The 19,469-nt window shown below is 41.0% G+C and overlaps 1 protein-coding gene across 4 annotated transcripts in view; it reads left to right on the forward strand.

Moving 5' to 3' along the window:
- The first annotated feature begins 3,680 nt into the window (after window positions 1-3,680).
- OCLN (occludin) overlaps window positions 3,681-19,469 on the forward strand; it is a 46,137-nt gene continuing 30,348 nt past the window's right edge. The window contains exons 1-3 of one of the 4 annotated variants that reach the window (XM_032473727.1): window positions 3,681-3,957; window positions 12,696-12,812; window positions 16,494-17,175. In XM_032473727.1, coding sequence (XP_032329618.1) covers window positions 12,763-12,812; window positions 16,494-17,175 — 732 coding nt within the window. In that variant the 5' untranslated portion in view covers window positions 3,681-3,957; window positions 12,696-12,762. Of the gene's footprint in view, window positions 3,958-4,011; window positions 4,145-4,180; window positions 5,198-12,695; window positions 12,813-16,493; window positions 17,176-19,469 lie in introns of those variants that run through there. The other 3 variants (XM_032473716.1, XM_032473722.1, XM_032473730.1) reach the window with 3 other exon arrangements.

Raw genomic sequence — 19,469 nt, forward strand, 5'->3', positions numbered from 1 at the left:
GGAAAAAGTCCATAAAGCACACAGTATAGTGCCTGGCACATGGATACCCTGAGTAAATGATGGTGATTACTATTATTATTCTACTGTTAAAGTTCCAGTTCAGATGCTGACTCTGTTTAATCTTAGATTCTTCCGGGAGGCTCTTGCCTAATACACAGGAATTGAGGAGATAGAGCTTTACTCATCAAATGTCATCATCCTCTCAGAAATTGCCTTCTTGGTGACTTCCCCATAAATTCCTCCATAAATCTGTCCTAGGAAACTGTCCTCTGTGGGCTGGGAGCCTCCCACCTCATGCCTGGGAGGGGAACCCGGACACCCTTTGGGCCAGGCCCTCAGCAACTCCAAATTGAGTTGCTCTTGCACAGATACTGGTCATTGAATTCATCCACTAAGCAGGTGAGACTGAGTAGAAACATTCTAATCCCTCGTCTTTTCTCTTCTAAGTGCTAGTACTAGAGATGTAAGCCTTGATATGCTATTAAGGAATGTGCTGTTTTCACAGTGCAGCAGGCTATGTGAGCAATGGACACGATGCCACAGGCGGGTCAGATTCAGGAATCAGGAGTATATTCATTCTTTCATTCAACAAATATTTATAGAATAACTGTGTGACATTACAGGGAGTGTCTCAGGCAGACAGGATACAGCAATGACTTATTAAATGTATTAGATTTGTTTTTATGCCTAGCATGTGGTCTGACTTGGTGAATGGTCCACATGAGTCCCAACACTCTTATGAAGAGAGTGCTGTGTAATAGCATCCTAAATTTACAGTGGAGAAAAATGAAGCTTACGAGTTTAATTTCCCATCCAGCTAATAAGTGGCAACACTGAGATTTTGAATCCAAATTTCTGAAACCATAGTCTGAGCTCTTAACTTTCTCCTTTACATATAAAAAGGAATAAAAGAATTGCTTTTTTAATCTTACTCATTTGACTGCAGGTAAAGTCAACAAATTTCTAACCATGGGTCCTCTGAGAATAATATTTACTTTGTTTCTGACTGGTGAGGATTTTCATCAAATAATGTTCATTAGTGGATAATAGTGGATAATACTATTGAAAGTTGCCAAGAAGGAATATTTGACTAATTAAAATTTTGATACAGGTTATGATTATGTAACATGATTACACTCAGCATGGCATCATCTTTTATCCAAAAAATATTGTTTTGCTACTGATGGGTGTAGGTTTTAAGGTTGGATCTTCTTTTTCAACATTTTCAATTACTATCTAATATGCATGCTATTAGGTAGTTGTTAAAAGAACACAGTTTCTAGATTTCTCAATGTTAGTATTGTTTGGAAAATTAATCTGAATGGAACAAAAATGATATACAACACTCCAGCAGAAATTTAGCTTAGTATAAAGCTGAACCAAATGAAACTGCCATTTTGCAGTTTAAAATGATCTGAAACTATTACCAGTTTAAGCTTAAGTTAAAAATTCCTATTATTCCATATGCATGAATACAGCAGTACCTAGAGTGTAATTTTTGCTAAGACAGGGATTTGGGTGTTTTGTTGACTACTTAATGGTTGTTGAATGAATGAATTAGGGAAGCAAATAAAATATGGTCACTAACTTTCCATCCTAACATGTCTTTGGATTTAGGTGTAAAGTGGAAATAAGAAAAGTAACATGATATGCATAAGTTAGTCTCTTGAAATGATAAAAAGTTTAACTTAACTAATTTGCCTAAGAGAATTAAAAAATATATTCACACAAAAACCTGTACATGAATGTCACAGCAGCATTATTCATAACAGCCAAAAAGTGAAGACAACACATATGTGCTTCCAATGAAGGTTTAAACAAAAGTGGTACATCCATGCAATGGAATATTATTAAGTCATAAAAAGGAATGGAGTGCCAGTGGGTAGTACAACATGAATGAAACTTGAAAGCATTATCCTAAGGGAAAGAATCCAGACAAAAAGCCACATATTGTATTAACAATTCATATAAAATGTCCAGAATGGGCAAATCAGTAGAAATAGAAAGTAGATTAATGATTGCCAGGGTCTAGAAGCAAGAGGAATCAAGAAGTGACTGCTATGCACATAGGGTCTCTTTTTGGGTGATGAAATTGTTCTAGAATTAGATAGTGGTGATAGTTATATAACCTTGTGAATATACCAAAACCCACTGAATTGTATACACATTTTTAAATTAAGGATGAATTTTGTTAGCTATCATGATTGTGGCAGTGGTTTCTTTGGTGTATACATCTATCAAAATTCATCAAAGTGTACATCTGAAGTATGTGTAGTTTACTGTGCAAGAACCATACCACAACAAAAGTGTTAAAAAAAAAACAAAATTAAGAGTGAGTTTTATGTTATGTGAAATATATTTCAGTTTTAAAGAACTTAAAGTTCTCCTTCCAGATGTCCAAGTACACTATAAAATAATAGATATGTGTTTATAAATCTGAGAGTATTAGGAAATGTTCCCTTGTCTAATTATAAACCGACTGGAATGTTTGGAGATTTCAGTAATCTGACAGGGAACATTAAGAGGATTAAATTGACTTCCCCAGTGTTAACAAAACCAATTTAAACGGCATCATTCAAAAACTACATAGTCATATTAAAGTAATTCTAGCAATGACTTCCACGAAAGGAATACCAATTACATTAATTACCGATTTCAGGCTGTCATCATTTAAAATACCTTATATTTACATAATGCTTCTACTTCCTTAAGTATTGAACTGTGCCTTAAAAGATCGTAATGCATAGGAGAGTCACATCTCTAACCACTTAATCAGAGGAGTGAAGTGTGGGTGGAATTGAACAGAAATGTATCAGCAATGCTGACATTCCAGACTGGAATACAAAAGTAAAGCAGGATTTAAGAAACCTCAATTTTAGCCTTCAATGCAATAGTTAAATAGCGATAACCAGAATTACCACACTCAGGAGTACAATGAAAAAATATCGAAATACAACATACATACTTAAAAGTGTACACATCGTTAAGTGTAGACTACTGTTCTTAATTGTACGCTCCTTAAGAAACAGCCTCCAGATCAAGAAATAGAACACAGCACACAGAACTGGGGTTTGTTTGTTTTTAAAGCCAAAGAGAATATTAAAATAGTTTAAATCCCCTCAAGAGCCAGACGACTTCAATCATACCATAGTTAGATTTAGGGAGGAAGGATAGAGGACCTTGAAATGGTAATAATGTATATTGTAGTATGCATTTAATTTTGATGGCAAATTTACCGACACTGGTATCTACACAGTGTTTCACCTTCATTGAACCACCCTGCAAAATGAATGGTCTTTATCTGGATCCAGAGACTCAGAAACAGTTTCTAAATTTACGCATGACTTTGAAAATCTCTCACATCTGGATGCTTCTTTCCAACAAAACTTTAACCAAGTTTTTGGAGCAGGAAAATTTTGTGTGAGGACGTGCCTTTCTTGCCAAAGTGTTGAGCGCCCTTGGACAGTCTGCAGAAGGAAAACAGTCCCCTCCAGACCTCACTCGTCAAACACTCCATTGTTCTACCTGAAACTCGCGAAGCTCCGAGCGGTCCCCAGGGGTCCAGGACACCCCCGCCCCCCACACCCTCCGGAAGCCTGAATCCCCACCTTACGCCACCCCTCTGCGCCCGGTCCCCGCCCCCTCGAGCTGAAACGAGCCGCTGTTCCTTTAATTCCGCGCGCTGCAAGGGGGTGCGGAGACCAGCGGGTTCCTCCCGCCTGCTTCTCCACCGCTCCCTTCCCCCTCCCATCGGAGTTTCAGGTGAATGGGTCACCGAGGGAGGAGGCTGCCACACCACACCTCTTTGTCAGCGTCCACCTCCCCCTTTCTTCTTCCTCTGGAGGCGGCCGGACTCCCAGGAGAACTAGACCGGACGGCAAGGAGCCCGCGCAGGGCGAAGCAGGTGGGGCTCCGCGCCGCGGGGGAGAGGACCTCCAGCACCCAGGCCTGGCGTTGGTGCGCATGCCCGGGGGCAGAATGGCTGGGTGGCGGCGGGGGCAAAGGGGGAGGAGGAGGGGTGGGTCCCTAACTCAGTCCCGGGCTGCCTGCAGGAGGTCTGCACGACACCAGGTGCGCCCTCCGGGTGAGCGCGCTCCTTGGCTCTCGCGGTCCTTGGAGTGTCGGGCCTGGCTGCCCTGAAGAGGTGAGAGTTGGGCGCGGCGCCGGGGGGACCGCGACGCCTCTGTCTGGAGTGCTGGCGCGGGGAGAGGAACGCTCGGCGCTGGTTTCGGTGGCGGTTTCGCCTCTTGGACCGGGCTCGTGGGAACCGGAGAGGCACGGGGCCGCGGAGACAAGCCATGCGGGGCGAACTTGGAGGCTGCTTCTCCTGGCGAGGGGCGGCTTGCCGCTGCCCATCAAGTCCTTCAGCGGAAATGCTTAAAGCCACCAGGGTCCAGGCGGGGCAGACAACTTTTTGCTTTTATGGGGGCCTGTGGGAGGTTGGTGAACAGCGAGAATCCTGTGCCCACCTCTCCCAGATGCAGTTCTAGGGGTCCTGGAGGAGAGGGCCCCCGAGCTTGAGGGCTGGAGCGAAGGGGGCCGCGTGCTGGCTGGGGCGGGGCGGCTCGGACCCGGGGGAGACCTTATCTCTGCCCTTCCACTTTGCGTATCCCAGGGAGAGAGGGAGTGGTCGGGTTTACACCCTGCAGTATTCCTGGGAGGGCCGATAGGCTGGTTTAAATCCCGTTGGTGGGGGTTGTATGAGCCCGCTTTGATTTAAGCTGGGGGGCGGGGATTTCATTTCTAGTGAAACTACTTCGAGGAAGCTGCTCACGCTTCGGATTCTCACCCGTGACCGAAAGGTCGCCGCCAGGTGGGCGGAACTGCCTCGGGGCCGTCCCTGCTCGGCCAGCGCTAGCGCGCACTACCTGGGGTGCTCTTGGCGCCGCGGGGTCCTCACGGCCGCCGGGACCGGCTACGGGCGGAGCCGCCGGCAATTGCTACCCGCGGAAGGGCTGGCCCAGCGCGCAGCGTACCTGTTGCCTGCGTGGGAGGAAGTGTGCGGGGCCAGGTGGGATAAGGGGCCAAAATGGTCTTAGCACCTTAGGGCTGCGGGAACAGCTCCGAGCCCCTCGTGTCCCAGGTGAAGCGGCTGAGCCGGAGGAGAAGCCACGGCATCCTTGGTTGGCCTTGGGGCTGGCCGGGCAACCTGCCCACCTGGGAAATGACCAAGGGCTGGGAGGAGGCAGCCTTCCAGGTTAGTGTGTGGCCCTCAAGCACAACAGGTGTATTATTGAAATCCTTGGAAAAGAGAAACCCTTCCTATTAAGGCATGTGTGCTTTTTGTGATTGAAACTAGTTCTTTCTAGACAGAGACAGATTTCTCAAACTATGCATTCCCAAGTGTAACAGTGTTTCTTTTGCACTATACATGTTGACTCTTTACTTTCTCTTCCAGGTGTTTTTAAATAGGCATTTTAAATGGTGACGTCACAGTAATATCTCCTCAGACAAAGCAACACTTCTGGTTTTTGTAGTTTTGCGTTTACTTACTTATTAGGAGCTTCCTTTGCTGGGCGATGGAGAGGAAGAGAGCGAGGTTTCCACAACTTCCCAGGCAATTCAGGGAGATGATGAGCATTGCTTCCTACGTGTAAGGCACCGTGCTAGAAGCCTTTTGTACTATATATCATTTAATCACGTCAGCACCTCCAAAAGCTAGATCTCATTAGAGATCCATTTAAAGTTGAAGTATAGTCAGTTTACAATGTTGTGTTGCAGAACTCCATTTTAAAAGTGAAGAAACACAAGGTAGGGGAAACATGTTACAAATGGGCTGGCTTGAAAACTAGTTAATCAGGGAAGGTATATTAGAAAAGCAGGTCCTTGATATTTCAGCACAAAAACCAGCTTGGGGGAGATTTTCTGGAATTCTCTACCTTTGACTAGTCCCGATGGCCTCATGTAAGTGTACCCCATCTTGCTTGATGTAAAGGTAAAATTCTCCCGTTTTCTTCTAAAGATAATGTTGGAATTACTGCTTCTCTTTCAAAATGATAGGTTACTTTCAACCATATAAATTAACTGATATAATGTCTCATCTTCCCAGGAACCTTCCAGAGGGAAGTTTTCTTCAGTTGCATTTCAAGACTTACTTGATTAGACTATTTAGTGGGCGTTTTTCATCCATGTTACTATTTATGGAAATACTGTAGTAAAAAGACCATATGAATTTTTGTTGTACTTTTTTTTTTAGCCTCCAGACTTGCAGCTGTTCTATAACTTTGTGCTTTCCAGTCTTGAATGTGGAATGAGTCACCTGGGGATCTTATTCAAATACAGATTCTGATTCATAGTCAGAGGTGGGTCCTAAGAATCTGCTTTTCTAACAAGCTCCCAGGTGATGCCCATATGGATGTGAGTTTGACTCTCTTCTCTTCTTTCCTTTAGGCTGTAAGCACTTAACCACTTCTGTTGAACTTAAGTTGAAGGGTTGTTTTTCCTGGGTGTTAGTTATGTGAAGAACTTCAAGGCATTCACTATTGGTTTGAAATCCCAACTCTAATATGGGCTGTTGGTTTTATAAATCAAATACTGATTGAGCATTGCTTTGTACCAGGGATTAGTTCTAGGGATTGAGAATAAGTGATGATCAAGACAGAAATCTATGCACTTGGCAAGCTGGTATTCCTGTTGGAGTGGAGATGTAGCAGTTTAAAAACAGAAAGAAAGAAATAATAATTTAGTTGGGGGAGGTTTGCTCTGAAAATAGGTTTGGTGGTTGGAGTGAGTGACAGTGAGGGCATCTCTGAGGAGGTGGCATTTGAGCTGAAACCAGAGCGGGAGATGCCTGCCATGTAAAGTTCTGGGCCTTCTAAACAGTAAACCCTCAAGATCAAGGCCCTCCCTGGACTGATGCTTTTATTCTAGGCAATGCTTCTCAAAATACATGGTGTGCTTAAAATCATCTGGAGAGCCTATTAAAAGTGCAATGTCTTGTTGTGGGCACAATGGGGCAGTCGGTCGGTGGCATGGTGACATGCAGGTTGGTAAAAGAATTTACTAGAGACAGAGTATGGGAATAGAAAGGAGTTTACCAGGGTACGCTGTCACAGACAACAGCGGGCCACACAGACGAGCGGTGCCTGCATGAGCCCTGAGGGCTGGTTGTTGGGGTGTTTTATAAGGTTGGGTCACAAGGTGTCTGATCATCTTGTGCAAAGGCTCTGATTGGTTGTAGGTGAGGTAAGAGGTTTAGGGTCCGTGAAAGTAGTGGGGTTTGACTCTGATAAGATACGCCTTACCTGGGGCTATTAGTTTGTTAGGGGAAACTCTCCTAGTAAAGAATGCCAGACATCTGAGAGCCCAGGAATGGTGGTGGTTATTAAATGATTCTATTTAGATTATAGGCACATCATTAGTAAATTGCCTAAAATGTTGAAATTAGGCAAATTAATTAAAGGCATATGATCAGAAAGGAACAGATTGCCCTTTAATATAATAACATTTATTTATTTATTTATTTATTTACTTATTGACAGTTTGCTTTAAAGAATAATTTTGAAGCATAGCATTTTCAGGGTTATCTTTTCCATGTTAGGTTAGTTTTCTATTAAGATAACTTTTGGCCAGTAAATGTTTTCTTTTTCTTTTCTTTTTTTTTTTTAACATTAGCTGGCTTTCAGCTTAACATACTCAGTAAGGATCTGTGCTTCCCTTTTGGCCCTGATTCTGATTCAGCTGTTTGACTGAAGTCCCTATCATTCTTATGACACAGGTTCTGTGAAGGTGACCTGGGAGCCCTTTAAGCTAGATCCCATGGCCTTTTCACTCCTTTTTTATTTTCTCTTCTCTCAACATATTGACCAGATATTGTTAATGTTTTTGTGCTGAAGATTGGGCAGTGGTCCTCTCTCTCCTTGTGCTGTGGCCTTAAAGCACAATCACAGGCTGCCTTGAAGGAGACCTTAGAAGTCCTGCAGTCCAGTCCATTCCCCCACCCCTAGCCCCCAAATATCAAACAAGTTAAGCTTTGCACAAATGGCATGAGATCAAATTGTTATTTGTTATTTTGGGGAGGGTGTGTAGAGTCTAAAGGGGGAGACTTCCTAACATTGAGATGAAATCTGACCCTGTGGAGTGTTTTTGTTTTTTTTTTTCAAAGAACCATTTCTAGGACTACAAAGACAACTCTTCAGTGTGAGGGCTGCCTTAATGGTCCTTGTAACGTTGAGTTCCCCAAGCCAAACATTTCCTGTTTTTCGAGTCATTTGTCTGCAAAAGGGGTTTTTCTAGGTCTTTTAACAATTTTAGTCTCCCTCCTGGAGAGGTACCTATTTCAAATTTCAAGGTTATGCAGGGGTTACTTTTTAATAACTGTATCATTCCATGATCTAAGCACTATCTCTGTAAATACTGCCAGGGTTTGCGATAGCTTGTTAGATTTTGTTGAAATTCTGTCCAAGGAAATGCACTTTTAAAAACGAATAGTTATTAAGCCAGATTTCCCTTATCTAGTATTTATACTATGAATTTTTAAAAATTGAGTTTTACATATTTGAAATGATTTATTCCTGCCACTAATATTTGAAAACGGATACAAGGTACTTAAATGCATGAACACTGAAATTCTCACCTTCAGGATAACCACCTTGCTGTGAATGTTTTTTGCTCATCTTCTCAATACGTTATCATACTTGATTATCGCAGCCCAAAGGTCAGGCTTATCCCCCTCTGACACAGGAGGGTAGCGATGATCTCAAAAGAGAAGAGGAATCTGTCTTCTCAGAATGTGAGCTTTTAAAACGACTAGGTTTGTTTTAGCCCATCATTCTAGCCTTACAGAGACCTCGATCAATGTTGATGTACTCGTAGTCAGTGGGTTAGTTTCCTTTCCAGTGTTTTGTCAGCTGCAAATCTGGACAAGCCTGCCTGTGTTATCTGCAGTCACCACTAGAAACTTCCCTCCAGGTGGACATAAATGGTCCATTCATTCATTCATCCTAATTAGATTCCATTATTCAGCCCCATCGGAATCTGCCTACCCGCCCTCTGTGCACAAGGATGTGCCTGACACTCTCAGGATTCTCTCTGCATTCCCTTCGTCTGCCAGTCTGGTGACCTTCTCAAAAAAAGATATGAAGTTGATATGGCATGACTTGTTCTTAATGAATTTCCTAAATTTATTTGCTTCACAATTTAAAATCGCATCTCTTAGAGGAGACATGACAACTAAACTGAATCCAGAAAATAGAAGTTTGGAAAGGGATTTTGTTATCTGGATTTTTGACAAAACTTAAACTTCAGCCTGAGTCTGGATTAATTTAGAATTTTCAAAAACTCCCAGTGAGCCTGAAATTTTTTGGCATAGTCTTGAATGAGTGAGACCTAGCTATAGAAGGAATAAGATTCCTCGAAGGTCAGTGTGTCAGTATTTGACATTCAGCTTCAGAAATAGGGTCCTACATTTATTAGGGTTTAAATTCAGTTTTTTTAATTAATTAATTTTTTGAAGTATAGGTTATTTACAATGTTGTGTTGGTTTCAGGTGTACGGCAAAGTGATTCAGTTATATTTTTATATATATATTCTTTTTCAGATTCTTATAGGCTATTATAAGATACTGAATATAGTTCTCTGTGCTTTACAGTAGGTCCTTGTTTTTTTATCAATTCAGTTTTTATCAATGTTCTTTTACTGAACATCAATTAAGATGACAATTAATCTGGACTTTTACTCTATCATAGCACCATAACATTTTGGCCTAAATAACTCATCTGTGTATGTGTTTGGGTGCCGAGTTATAGGGCTGTATACACATTTGATTTGTGTAATCTTCTGTATGTTATACTTCAATAAAGCAGTTTTTAGAAATAAAAGAATGTGGAGAAAGTTGTCTTCCCTCACTGTGTTTGGAAAATTATGCTAATTGTGTTGGTGTTACTAACATTTAATACATTTCCATCTTTGAGTTTTTACCTAACATACATTTGGGCAATATTTTATTCTGAGAAATTTGTCTGTAAGGCTTTTCATTTCTCCATCAAATCTGAATGTGAGCCTTGCTGGGTAGAGTATTCTTGGTTGTAGGTTTTTCCCTTTCATCGCTCTAGATAGATCATGCCACTCCCAGCTGGCCTGCAGAGTTTCTCTGAAAAATAAGCTGGTACATTATGGGAGTTCTCTTGTATGTTGTTTATTGCTTTTCCCTTGTTGCTTTTCATATTTTTCTTTCTCTTTAATTTTTGTCATTTTGATTACAATGTGTCTTGGTGTGTTCCTCATTGGACTAATCCTGTATGGGCCTCTGCGCTTCCTGTACTTGGGTGACTGTTTCCCTCCTCAGGTTAGGGAAGTTTTTAGCTACTATCTCTTCACATACTTTCTCACGCCCTTTGTCTCTCTCTCCTCCTTTTGGTACCTCTATAATGCAAATGTTAGTACACTTGGTGTTGTCCCAGAAATGTCCTTATTTCTTTTCGTTCTTTTTTCTTCTGTTCTGCTGCAGTGATTTCCATTACTGTCTTCCAGCTCACTGATCCATTCTTTTGCCTCACTTTTTCTACTATTGAGTCCTTCTAGTGTGTTTTTCATTTCAGTTGTTGTTTTCTTCAGCTCTGTTTGGTTGTTCTATATATTTTCTAACTCTTTGTTAAAAACATCTAACTTCTCACTCTGTGCATCCATTCTTCTCTAGAGTTCTCTGATCATCTTTACAATCATTACTCTGAACTCTGTCTCAGGTAGATTGCCTATCTCCACTTCACTTAGTTGTTCTTCTGGGGTTTTACCTTGTTCTTCTGTCTGGAACATATTCCTTCGCCACCTCATTTTGTCTAAATTTGTATTTGTATTTTTATGTATGTGGTAGGTTAGTTACCTTTCTCAACTTTGGAGAAGTGGCTCTCTGTATTAGACTCCCTGTGTGTCCCAGCAGTGCACTCCCCTCTCGTCACCCAAGGGCCAGGGCCAGCTGGTCCCAGGGTAGGATCTGGCCTGCATTTGCAGATTCAGTCCCGCAGGCTGCGAGATCTTAGTTTTCTTGCTTCTGGTACCTGTCCATTGGTGTGTGGAGCTGGGTCCTGGCTCTCTGGTGGGCAGAGCTGTGTCTAGGAGCCTGTCTGGGGGCAGCTGTGGGCTCAAGAAGTCTTTAGGCAGGCTGTTTCCTGATGGATGGGGCTGTATTCCTGCCCAGTTAGTTGTTTGGCCTAAGACATCCCATACTGGGGCCTACAGGCTATTAAGTGGGGCCAGGTCTTGGTGCTAATGACCCAAGTAAGTGTCAGCCTCCAGAAGAGTTCATGCAGATGAATACTCCCCAGTATGTCTGCTACCAGTTTTTATGTCCCCAGGGTGAGCCACAATGCCCCTGCCCTGTTTCCCCTGCCTCCCCAGGAGACCCTTCAGGATGGTCTGGCCCAGACTCCTATGAAGTTACTGCTTTTGCCCTTGGTCCCTGTGAGTGGGAGAATTTGTGAGCATCTTTTAAGAGTGAGGTCTCTGTTTCCCCCAGTCCTGTGGAGCTCCTGCAATTAAGTCCCGCTGACCTTCAAAGCCAAATGCTCTGGGGGCTCCTCTTCCCAATGCCCAACCTGCAGGCTGGGGAGCCTGACTTGGGGCTCTATTCTGAGAAATTTGAAATTGACTGTTCTTAAGGATGTGAAGGGTAGTTGCTATTGATTTTAAAGAACAAAGTTTAAAGAATTTGAATTTATTTACTGTTCCTAACATAACATAGTAATATATGATTGCTCAGACGTTATTTAAAAAGGGAAAAATATTGAACACTTTAATATACTCAGATTGTAGATCTTGCTTGTGTCCATTCCTTCATCCACCCTCAAGTTTTCAGCTCCTTGTTAAGTCTCCTGTTATCTCCAAGCTGCACATTATCATGTAGTTCGGTCTTAAATAATGCCTGTTGTACTTGCTGTTTCCTTTGTGCGTGACCTTCAGGAGAACTTTGTCTCATACTTAACTTCCACGGTCTCCATGGTTCAGTGTTGATGCTTGTTGATTGAGTGAAATTACCTCTCAGATGTTTGGGGATTCTTGCGTTGAGGAATTTTAGAACAAAATCAATCTGCCTTTTCTCTTAGTGAAGAGGACTCTTTAAAACAATATGTGTTTGATGACTTTCCTTTTTTTGTGAAAATTTGGCTCAATTTTGAAGACTGGGAGATAAGGGGAAAATGTCCACAACCCTTACCGTTCATAAGTAAAATGATAAATGCTTAGTTTTTCACCAGATTATGATTTAGTTAACAATGAGGGGCTGGCATGTGCTGGACACAGCTGTGTACGCAGTTTCATGTGCATTCTCATTTTATATGAACTTTTGAAAGTAATATGAGGCAGAATAAATATGTTTTAAGGAATTTTATCTTTTATACATCTTCCTTTGTGTTCTTTGAAGTGACTATTTTTAAAAACACCATTTTTACTTGTGCTGTAAATCTTTGTGAGATTTTCATGACTACAACTTAGAATTTCAAGTTTAAATAATCTACTGTGCTGGGGATGTGCAGAGCACAGTGCTCGGTGCTCTGAGAACTACCAGGCCGAATGATTCCTTCGCCCAGTGATTTCTTATGCTCAAAGAATTAATGGTCCATCGTGTAAAAATGACAATGAGAAGAACAAGGGAAATAACCATGGAGTGAAAGCTACTTGAGATTGGTATCATTGGTTTTCTTAGTGATGCAAGGAAACTCTGAGCTCAGTAGTAATGCCATTACCCTACTTACGTTGCTTAGACTTTCTCATCTTGGGAGCTACCAGGCATTGCTCATCCTGAAGATCAGGTGACCACTGACACCAGCCATGTCATCCAGGCCTCTTGAAAGTCCACCTCCTTACAGACCTGATGAATTGTAAGTAAACATGTAATTCTTTTTTTTTTTTTAACAACTCTATTACATGTAAAAAAAAATGTATAGTTGAAACTTCCATCTATTTTATGCTTGCTTTTAAAAATAAAATACTATGTGCATTTGCAAAATCAAATTGAACCAACTGTATACAGTGAAGGGTAAGTTTCCCTCCTACCCTTAACTTCCAGGATGACAGTTTTTCCTGCAGTGGGAGCTGCCGTCACTTGTTTTTAATGTTTGCTTCAACATAGTCTAGGCTTATATTTGTGTGTATATTTATTCCTTTTTGATTCTCACAAAGGGTGTGAAGCTTCCATATTAATGCCTTGTTTAGATGACTGGTGGCAAAAGATTGTCAGTTTTTAAAAGAGCACCTTTATTGAGATTAAATTCCTACACCATACAAAGCACCCATTTAGAATAGACATCTCAGTGGTTTTAGTATATTCACAGTCGTGCAGCTGTCACCACAGTCAGTTTAGAACATTTTCATCATCTCCTCCCCAAAGAAACACTAACCATTGGCAGTCACTCCTCATTTCCCCAGTACTAGGCACCCACCAATCCACTTTCTGTTTCTAGATTTGCCTGTTCTGGACATTTCAGTTAAATGGAATCATACAACATTCGGTCTTTTGTGACTGACTTCTTTCATGTAGCGTAATGTTTTTCACATTGTAAATTCCTTAATTATGTTAAAACAACAAGCAAAGTTGAAGGTTCTTGGTGTCCTTAGTCATTTGGGGATTTAACAATGAATTCTTAAATTTTAAATTTGCTATCAAATATTGAAAGGGATTTCCTCCTTTAAATAATTTGTAGCTTTTACTCTGATAACCGTAGTAAGGAGTGTGTTCCTGTTACACAGCCTCCTGACTAATTCCTGAACTTGGGACATGGTTGTTTATGAAAGTGAGATCCTTAAAATATGCTGGCAGATATAGTAGTAACGGAGTTGTGTTCCATTAACCTCATACTTAGTTTTGTACACTTATTTTGTATATGATTAAATATATATGTAGAAAAGGGCTGAGAACATGCATATGAGGTGATGAATAATGACAAAGCTAAATCACCACCTAAGTCAAGAGACAGAACACCCCAGAGTCTTTCCCTATGTCCTCCCCTTTCCATGGACACCTGACATATGGACGTTGCTTTTCTCTATTAGTTCACCACTTTATACATCCTAAACAATGTGGTTTAGTTTTTCTTATTTTTAAACTTTCTATGAATGTAATATACTGTGTGTATTCTTTTCTGCCTTGCTTCTTTCAGCTTTGCTTATAAGATGTCTGCGTGCATTTGTAGTTCATTTTTTGCTTCAGAGCAGTGCTAAAGAAATATAATGCAAGCCATGTATGTAGTTTCATGTTTTCTTGTAACCACATAAGAGAAGAAATTAACTTTAATATTTCACTTAACCCAATATATCCAAAATAATATCATTTAAACATGTGATTGATAAAAACACAGATTCATAAGATTAGTTTATATTCTTTTTAAAAATATGGACTTTTTTTTTTTTAGAGCATTTCTAGGGTCACAGCAAAATTGAGAGGAAGATATAGAAATTTCCTGTGTCTCCCTGTCCCTACTCCTGCATAGCCTCCCCCTTTAGCAATATCTCCCACCAGAGTGGTGCACTGGTTACAGCTGATGAACCTACATTGACACACATCATTATCACCCAAAGTACGTGGTTAATATTAGGGTTCTCTCTTGCTAGTGATACATTTTTTTTTCATACTATGACCACTTTGTTATTTTACACTTGACAACGCATCTTAGTTTGGACTAGCCACATTTCCATTGCTCAGTTGATCTGTGTGGCTAGTGGCTGCTGTATCAGACAGCACAGCTCTGTAGCATTGCATCATCAGCCTGTATCACAGTTCCCCACTGCACTGTAGGCAGGCGTTTGGGCTGTTTCCAGTTTGGAGTTATCACAAGCAATGTGTCTGTGAACATTACACTGTTAATGGGAGTTTAAGTGATATTGTCATTGTGGAAAACAGTTTGACATTGTCTAGTAGAGCTGCAGATTGAAAAAAAAATTAAGAAATTCTACTCCTGGATGTATACCCTAGAAAAATAGTGCCTGTGTGTACCCAGATGTATGTTGGAGGTTGTTAGAGCTGTGCTGTTCATGACAGCCCCAAATGGAGACACCCCAAATATCTAAGTAGAATGTGTTCGAGAATTTCCTTACTTGACATTTTTCAGTGTTCTCTTCAGTTTCTCCATTTCCTTTTCATTCTCATATACTCAGGTAATTCTCCTAATTCCTGTGGTTAGCGACACCCAGTAGTAAGATGTCTCCTTTAGAGTAAGGAAGGTGTTCTCTAGAAATAATGTCGAAAACAAAAGAGGCTTAGTTTAGGAATTGAATTTTACCTCCCCAGGGCCCACAGTGTTTAGATTCAGTGTGTCCACACATCAGTGTGTCATCTATAACCTGTGTGTGTATAATTAAATTACTGGGGATTGCAAGGTATTTTTCTCAAGGAGATTCAAGATCTAATTAGGCATTTTCCTGATGAGCCATCATTAATATTTGATCTACTTTGTAGTTCCGGCCATAACTGACTATGGTTCATGTAGTGATTTGTTTAATGTCTTACTGCACTGACAGATTAACTCTGTGAGGGGCCTGGCCTGAGACTGTCCCATTCATTGTATGCCTGGTGCCTAGCACAGTGCCCCGCACACGTCAGCCGGGCAGCTCCAGTAAATAGGCGCCAAATGAATAACTGAACAAATTGCTTTCTTAGGTAAGAGAGTGAGGCTGCCAGGAATTGCACCTGACTCTGTAGGCCACTGCAGGTGTCATGTCTGAAGGAACCGCCTCAGGTCACAAAGGCAGAAGGGTTGACACCATTGTTCTAAACTGCCTGGGTCCCATCCCAGGGATTATGATTTACCTGGTATGGAGTGCTGCATCTGGGGATTTTACACACTCCCCAGCTGATTCTAGTATGCAGCAAACTTTGAGAACCTCTGCTCCATGGAAACTAAGCAGTCATTCTCAGTGCATGGTTCCCCAGCTGCAGCATCAGTGGAATCTAGAAACTTGTCCCACCCTAGACCTACAGGCTCAGCCACTCTGGGGGTGCCCAACAATCTAGGTTTTAACAAACCCTCCAGGTGATTCTGATGCATGAGGCTCAGATACCTTTACTGTTCAGTGGGTGTCTGAGCCAATTCAGGCTACTGTAATAAAGTACTGGAGACTGGGTGGCTTATAACCAACAGAAATTTACTTTTCACTGCTCTAGAGGCTGGAAGTCTGAGATCAGGGTGCTCAGGTTCTGGTGGAGGCTGGAGGCCCTCTTCTGGGTTGCAGACGGCCAACTTCTTGTGTCCTCACATGGTGGAAGGGGTGAGAGAGCTCTCTGTGGCCTCTTTTATAAGGGCACTAGGCCCATTCAGGGGGGCTCCACCCTTAGGACCTAATTACTTCCCAAAGGCCTCACCTCCTAATACCATCACGCTGGGGGCTAGGATTTTGACATTTGAATCTGAGGGAGGAGGACACAGGTTGCCCCAGTGCAGTGGGGCAGTACAGATAATAGTTTTATTTTCCAGTGGTTTGTTACAGTTGTTCCAAGTACTTTATATGTTCTTTCTGCTCACAACCAAAAAAGTGCTAACTTAAAGTTGTTTTCATGTGCATTTCAGCAAACCTAATCATTATGCACCAAGCAATGACGTATATGGTGGAGAGATGCATGTTCGACCAATGCTCTCTCAGCCGGCGTATTCTTTCTACCCGGAAGACGAAATTCTCCACTTCTACAAATGGACCTCTCCGCCAGGAGTGATTCGCATTCTGTCTATGCTCATTATTGTGATGTGCATTGCCATTTTTGCCTGTGTCGCCTCCACACTTGCCTGGGACAGAACCTATGGAACTGGTTTGCTAGGAGGTAGTGTTGGCTACCCTTTTGGAGGAAGTAGCTTTGGTGGCTATGGAAGCGGCTATGGCTATGGTTACGGCTATGGTTATGGCTATGGAGCGGGCTACACAGATCCAAGAGCAGCAAAGGGATTCCTACTGGCCATGGCTGCCTTTTGTTTCATTGCTGCATTGGTGATATTTGTTACCAGCGTTATAAGATCTGAAATATCCAGAACAAGAAGATATTATTTGACTGTGATAATAGTGAGTGCTGTCCTGGGCATTATGGTGTTTATTGCCACAATTGTCTACATAATGGGAGTCAACCCAACCGCCCAGTCATCTGGGTCTCTGTACGGTTCACAAATATATGCCCTCTGCAATCAGTTTTATACACCTGCAGCTACGGGACTCTACGTGGATCAGTATTTATATCACTTCTGTGTGGTGGATCCCCAGGAGGTATGGGTAGTTTTGTTGTCTTTTTTCTCTCCCGCTTTCCTTAGGTCAGAGGCTCTCATCTTGGGATGCTTAATAGAGTCACTTTGGAAACATTTTTAAAAATACCGATGTCAAGGCCCCACTTCTGTTTAAATCAGAATCTGGGAGAAGGGCTGGGTGTCACCATAAAAGTATAATTAACCCACCATCTAATTCATCCATTTAAAGTATAGTTCAGTTGTTTTTAGTACACAGCCATCACCACAGTTGATCTTAGAATATTTTCACTACCACAAAAAGAAACCACATCCTCACTAGCGATCACTCCTCATTTTCCTAACCATCCCTAGACTGAGAAGCTGCTAATTATTCTATAAATTTGCCTATTCTGGGTATTTCATATAAGTGGAAGCATACAATATGTGTGTTATTTTTTTAATGATTGGCTTCTTTCATTTAGCATTCATGTTTTTGAGATTCATCCATGTTGTAGTATGTACCAGTACTCCATTCCTTTTTATTGCTGAATAGTACTCCACTGTGTGGATATACCACATTTTATATACTCATCAGTTGATAGACATTGGGTTATTTCCACATTGGCTGTTATGAATAATACCCTGAATATTTGTGTATAAGTTTTTGGTGAAACCTTTGAATTTCTCTGGAGTTCAATATATACCTAGAGGCAGAATTGCTGAATCTTATGGAGACTTTGTTTAACCTTTTGAGGAACTGTCTGACTGTTCTCCAAAGAGGTTGCACTGTTGTACATTTACCAGAAATGTATGAGGATTCCAGTTTCTCCACATCTTCACCAGCATTATTTTTGCCTGATTCTAGCCATGCTAATGGGTGTGAAGTGCTATCTCATTTTGGTTTGATTTGCATTTCCCTGATAACTAATGATATTTTCCTGTGATTATTGTCCATTAGTATATCTTCTTTGGCAAAATGGTCATTCCAACTCTTTGCCCATTTTTTAATTGGGCTACTTGGGTTTTTATTATTGAGTTGTAAGAATTTTTCTATATCTGGATGTAAGTCCCTTATATGATTTGCAAATATTTTCTCTCTATTTTGTCATTTCCTTCACTTTCTAGATGATGTTCTTTGCACAAAATTTTTTTAATTTTGATGAGATCAAATTTAATTTTTCTTTGTTTCTTGTGCTTTTGGTGTCATATCTAAAAAAACACTTTGCCTGATTCAAGGTTACAAAGATTTACTCCTGTTTTTCTTCTGAGAGTTTTATAATTTAGCTTTTACAGTTAGATCTATGATCCATTTTGAGTTAATTTGGGAAGGAAGGGGGTCCTACATTCATTGCATGTGGATAACCTGCTTTCTTAGTATCATTTGTTGAAAAGACAATTCCTCCATTAAGTTATTTTCATAGCCTTGTCAAAAATGAATTGACCAGAGAAGAGTGGGTATAGCTCTGTGGTAGAGCACATGCTTAGCATGCACGAGGTCCTGGGTTCAATCCCCAGTACCTCCATTTAAAAAAATGACCGTAAATATGAGGATTTATTTCTAGACTCTCAGTTTGTTTCCATTAATTTATATTTCTGTCATTAGGTCAGTACCACACTCTCTTGACTGCTGTAGGTTTGTAGTAAATTGTGAAATTTGGAAGTGGGAATCCTCCAACTTTGTTCTTCCTTTTTAAGATTGTTTTGACTAGATTCTAGGCCTGTTGCATTTTCATATGAATTTTAGAATCAGCTTGTCAATATCTGCAAAAAAAGCCAGCTAGGATTTTGAAGGATTACATTGAATTTGTACATCAATTTGGGAAGAATTATCATCTTTGCAACAAGTCTTCTGATCCACAGAACGTAGGATGTCTTTCCATTTACTTAAAAGTTTTTAATTTTTTTCAAAAGTGTTTTGTAATTTTCATAGTGTAAATCAGTATTTTAAAACCTATCAGGTGATTCAAAGGTGAGGTTGAGAACCCTGCTTTCAGTAACTGTGAGCTACCCTAATTATATTAAGAAAATGTTTCTAGGTTACTAATCTTTTTTTCCTTGTTTTTTGTTTCTCCTTACACTGACCCAGGAATTTTCATTCTTTTATTTGAGTGAGTCACTTTTTGGGGGTGAGACCTTCTCCCATAACCACCATTATTTTGAAGTCTGAAATGTTTTCCCTGCAAATGTAGGTTTCAGAGTGTTTGTCATTGACATTCAGATGTGTCTGGTAAACAGGGCTGAGCGTTGGTACCCATATCTTGCCAAACTGCCACCCCTCTTCATCCTCTGACTCCCCAAAACCTGGATTCTTAGAAAAATGATACCACTGTTAGATAG

The sequence above is a fragment of the Camelus ferus genome, chromosome 3 (assembly GCF_009834535.1).
Source record: "Camelus ferus isolate YT-003-E chromosome 3, BCGSAC_Cfer_1.0, whole genome shotgun sequence".
In the NCBI taxonomy this organism is placed as follows: Eukaryota; Metazoa; Chordata; class Mammalia; order Artiodactyla; family Camelidae; genus Camelus; species Camelus ferus.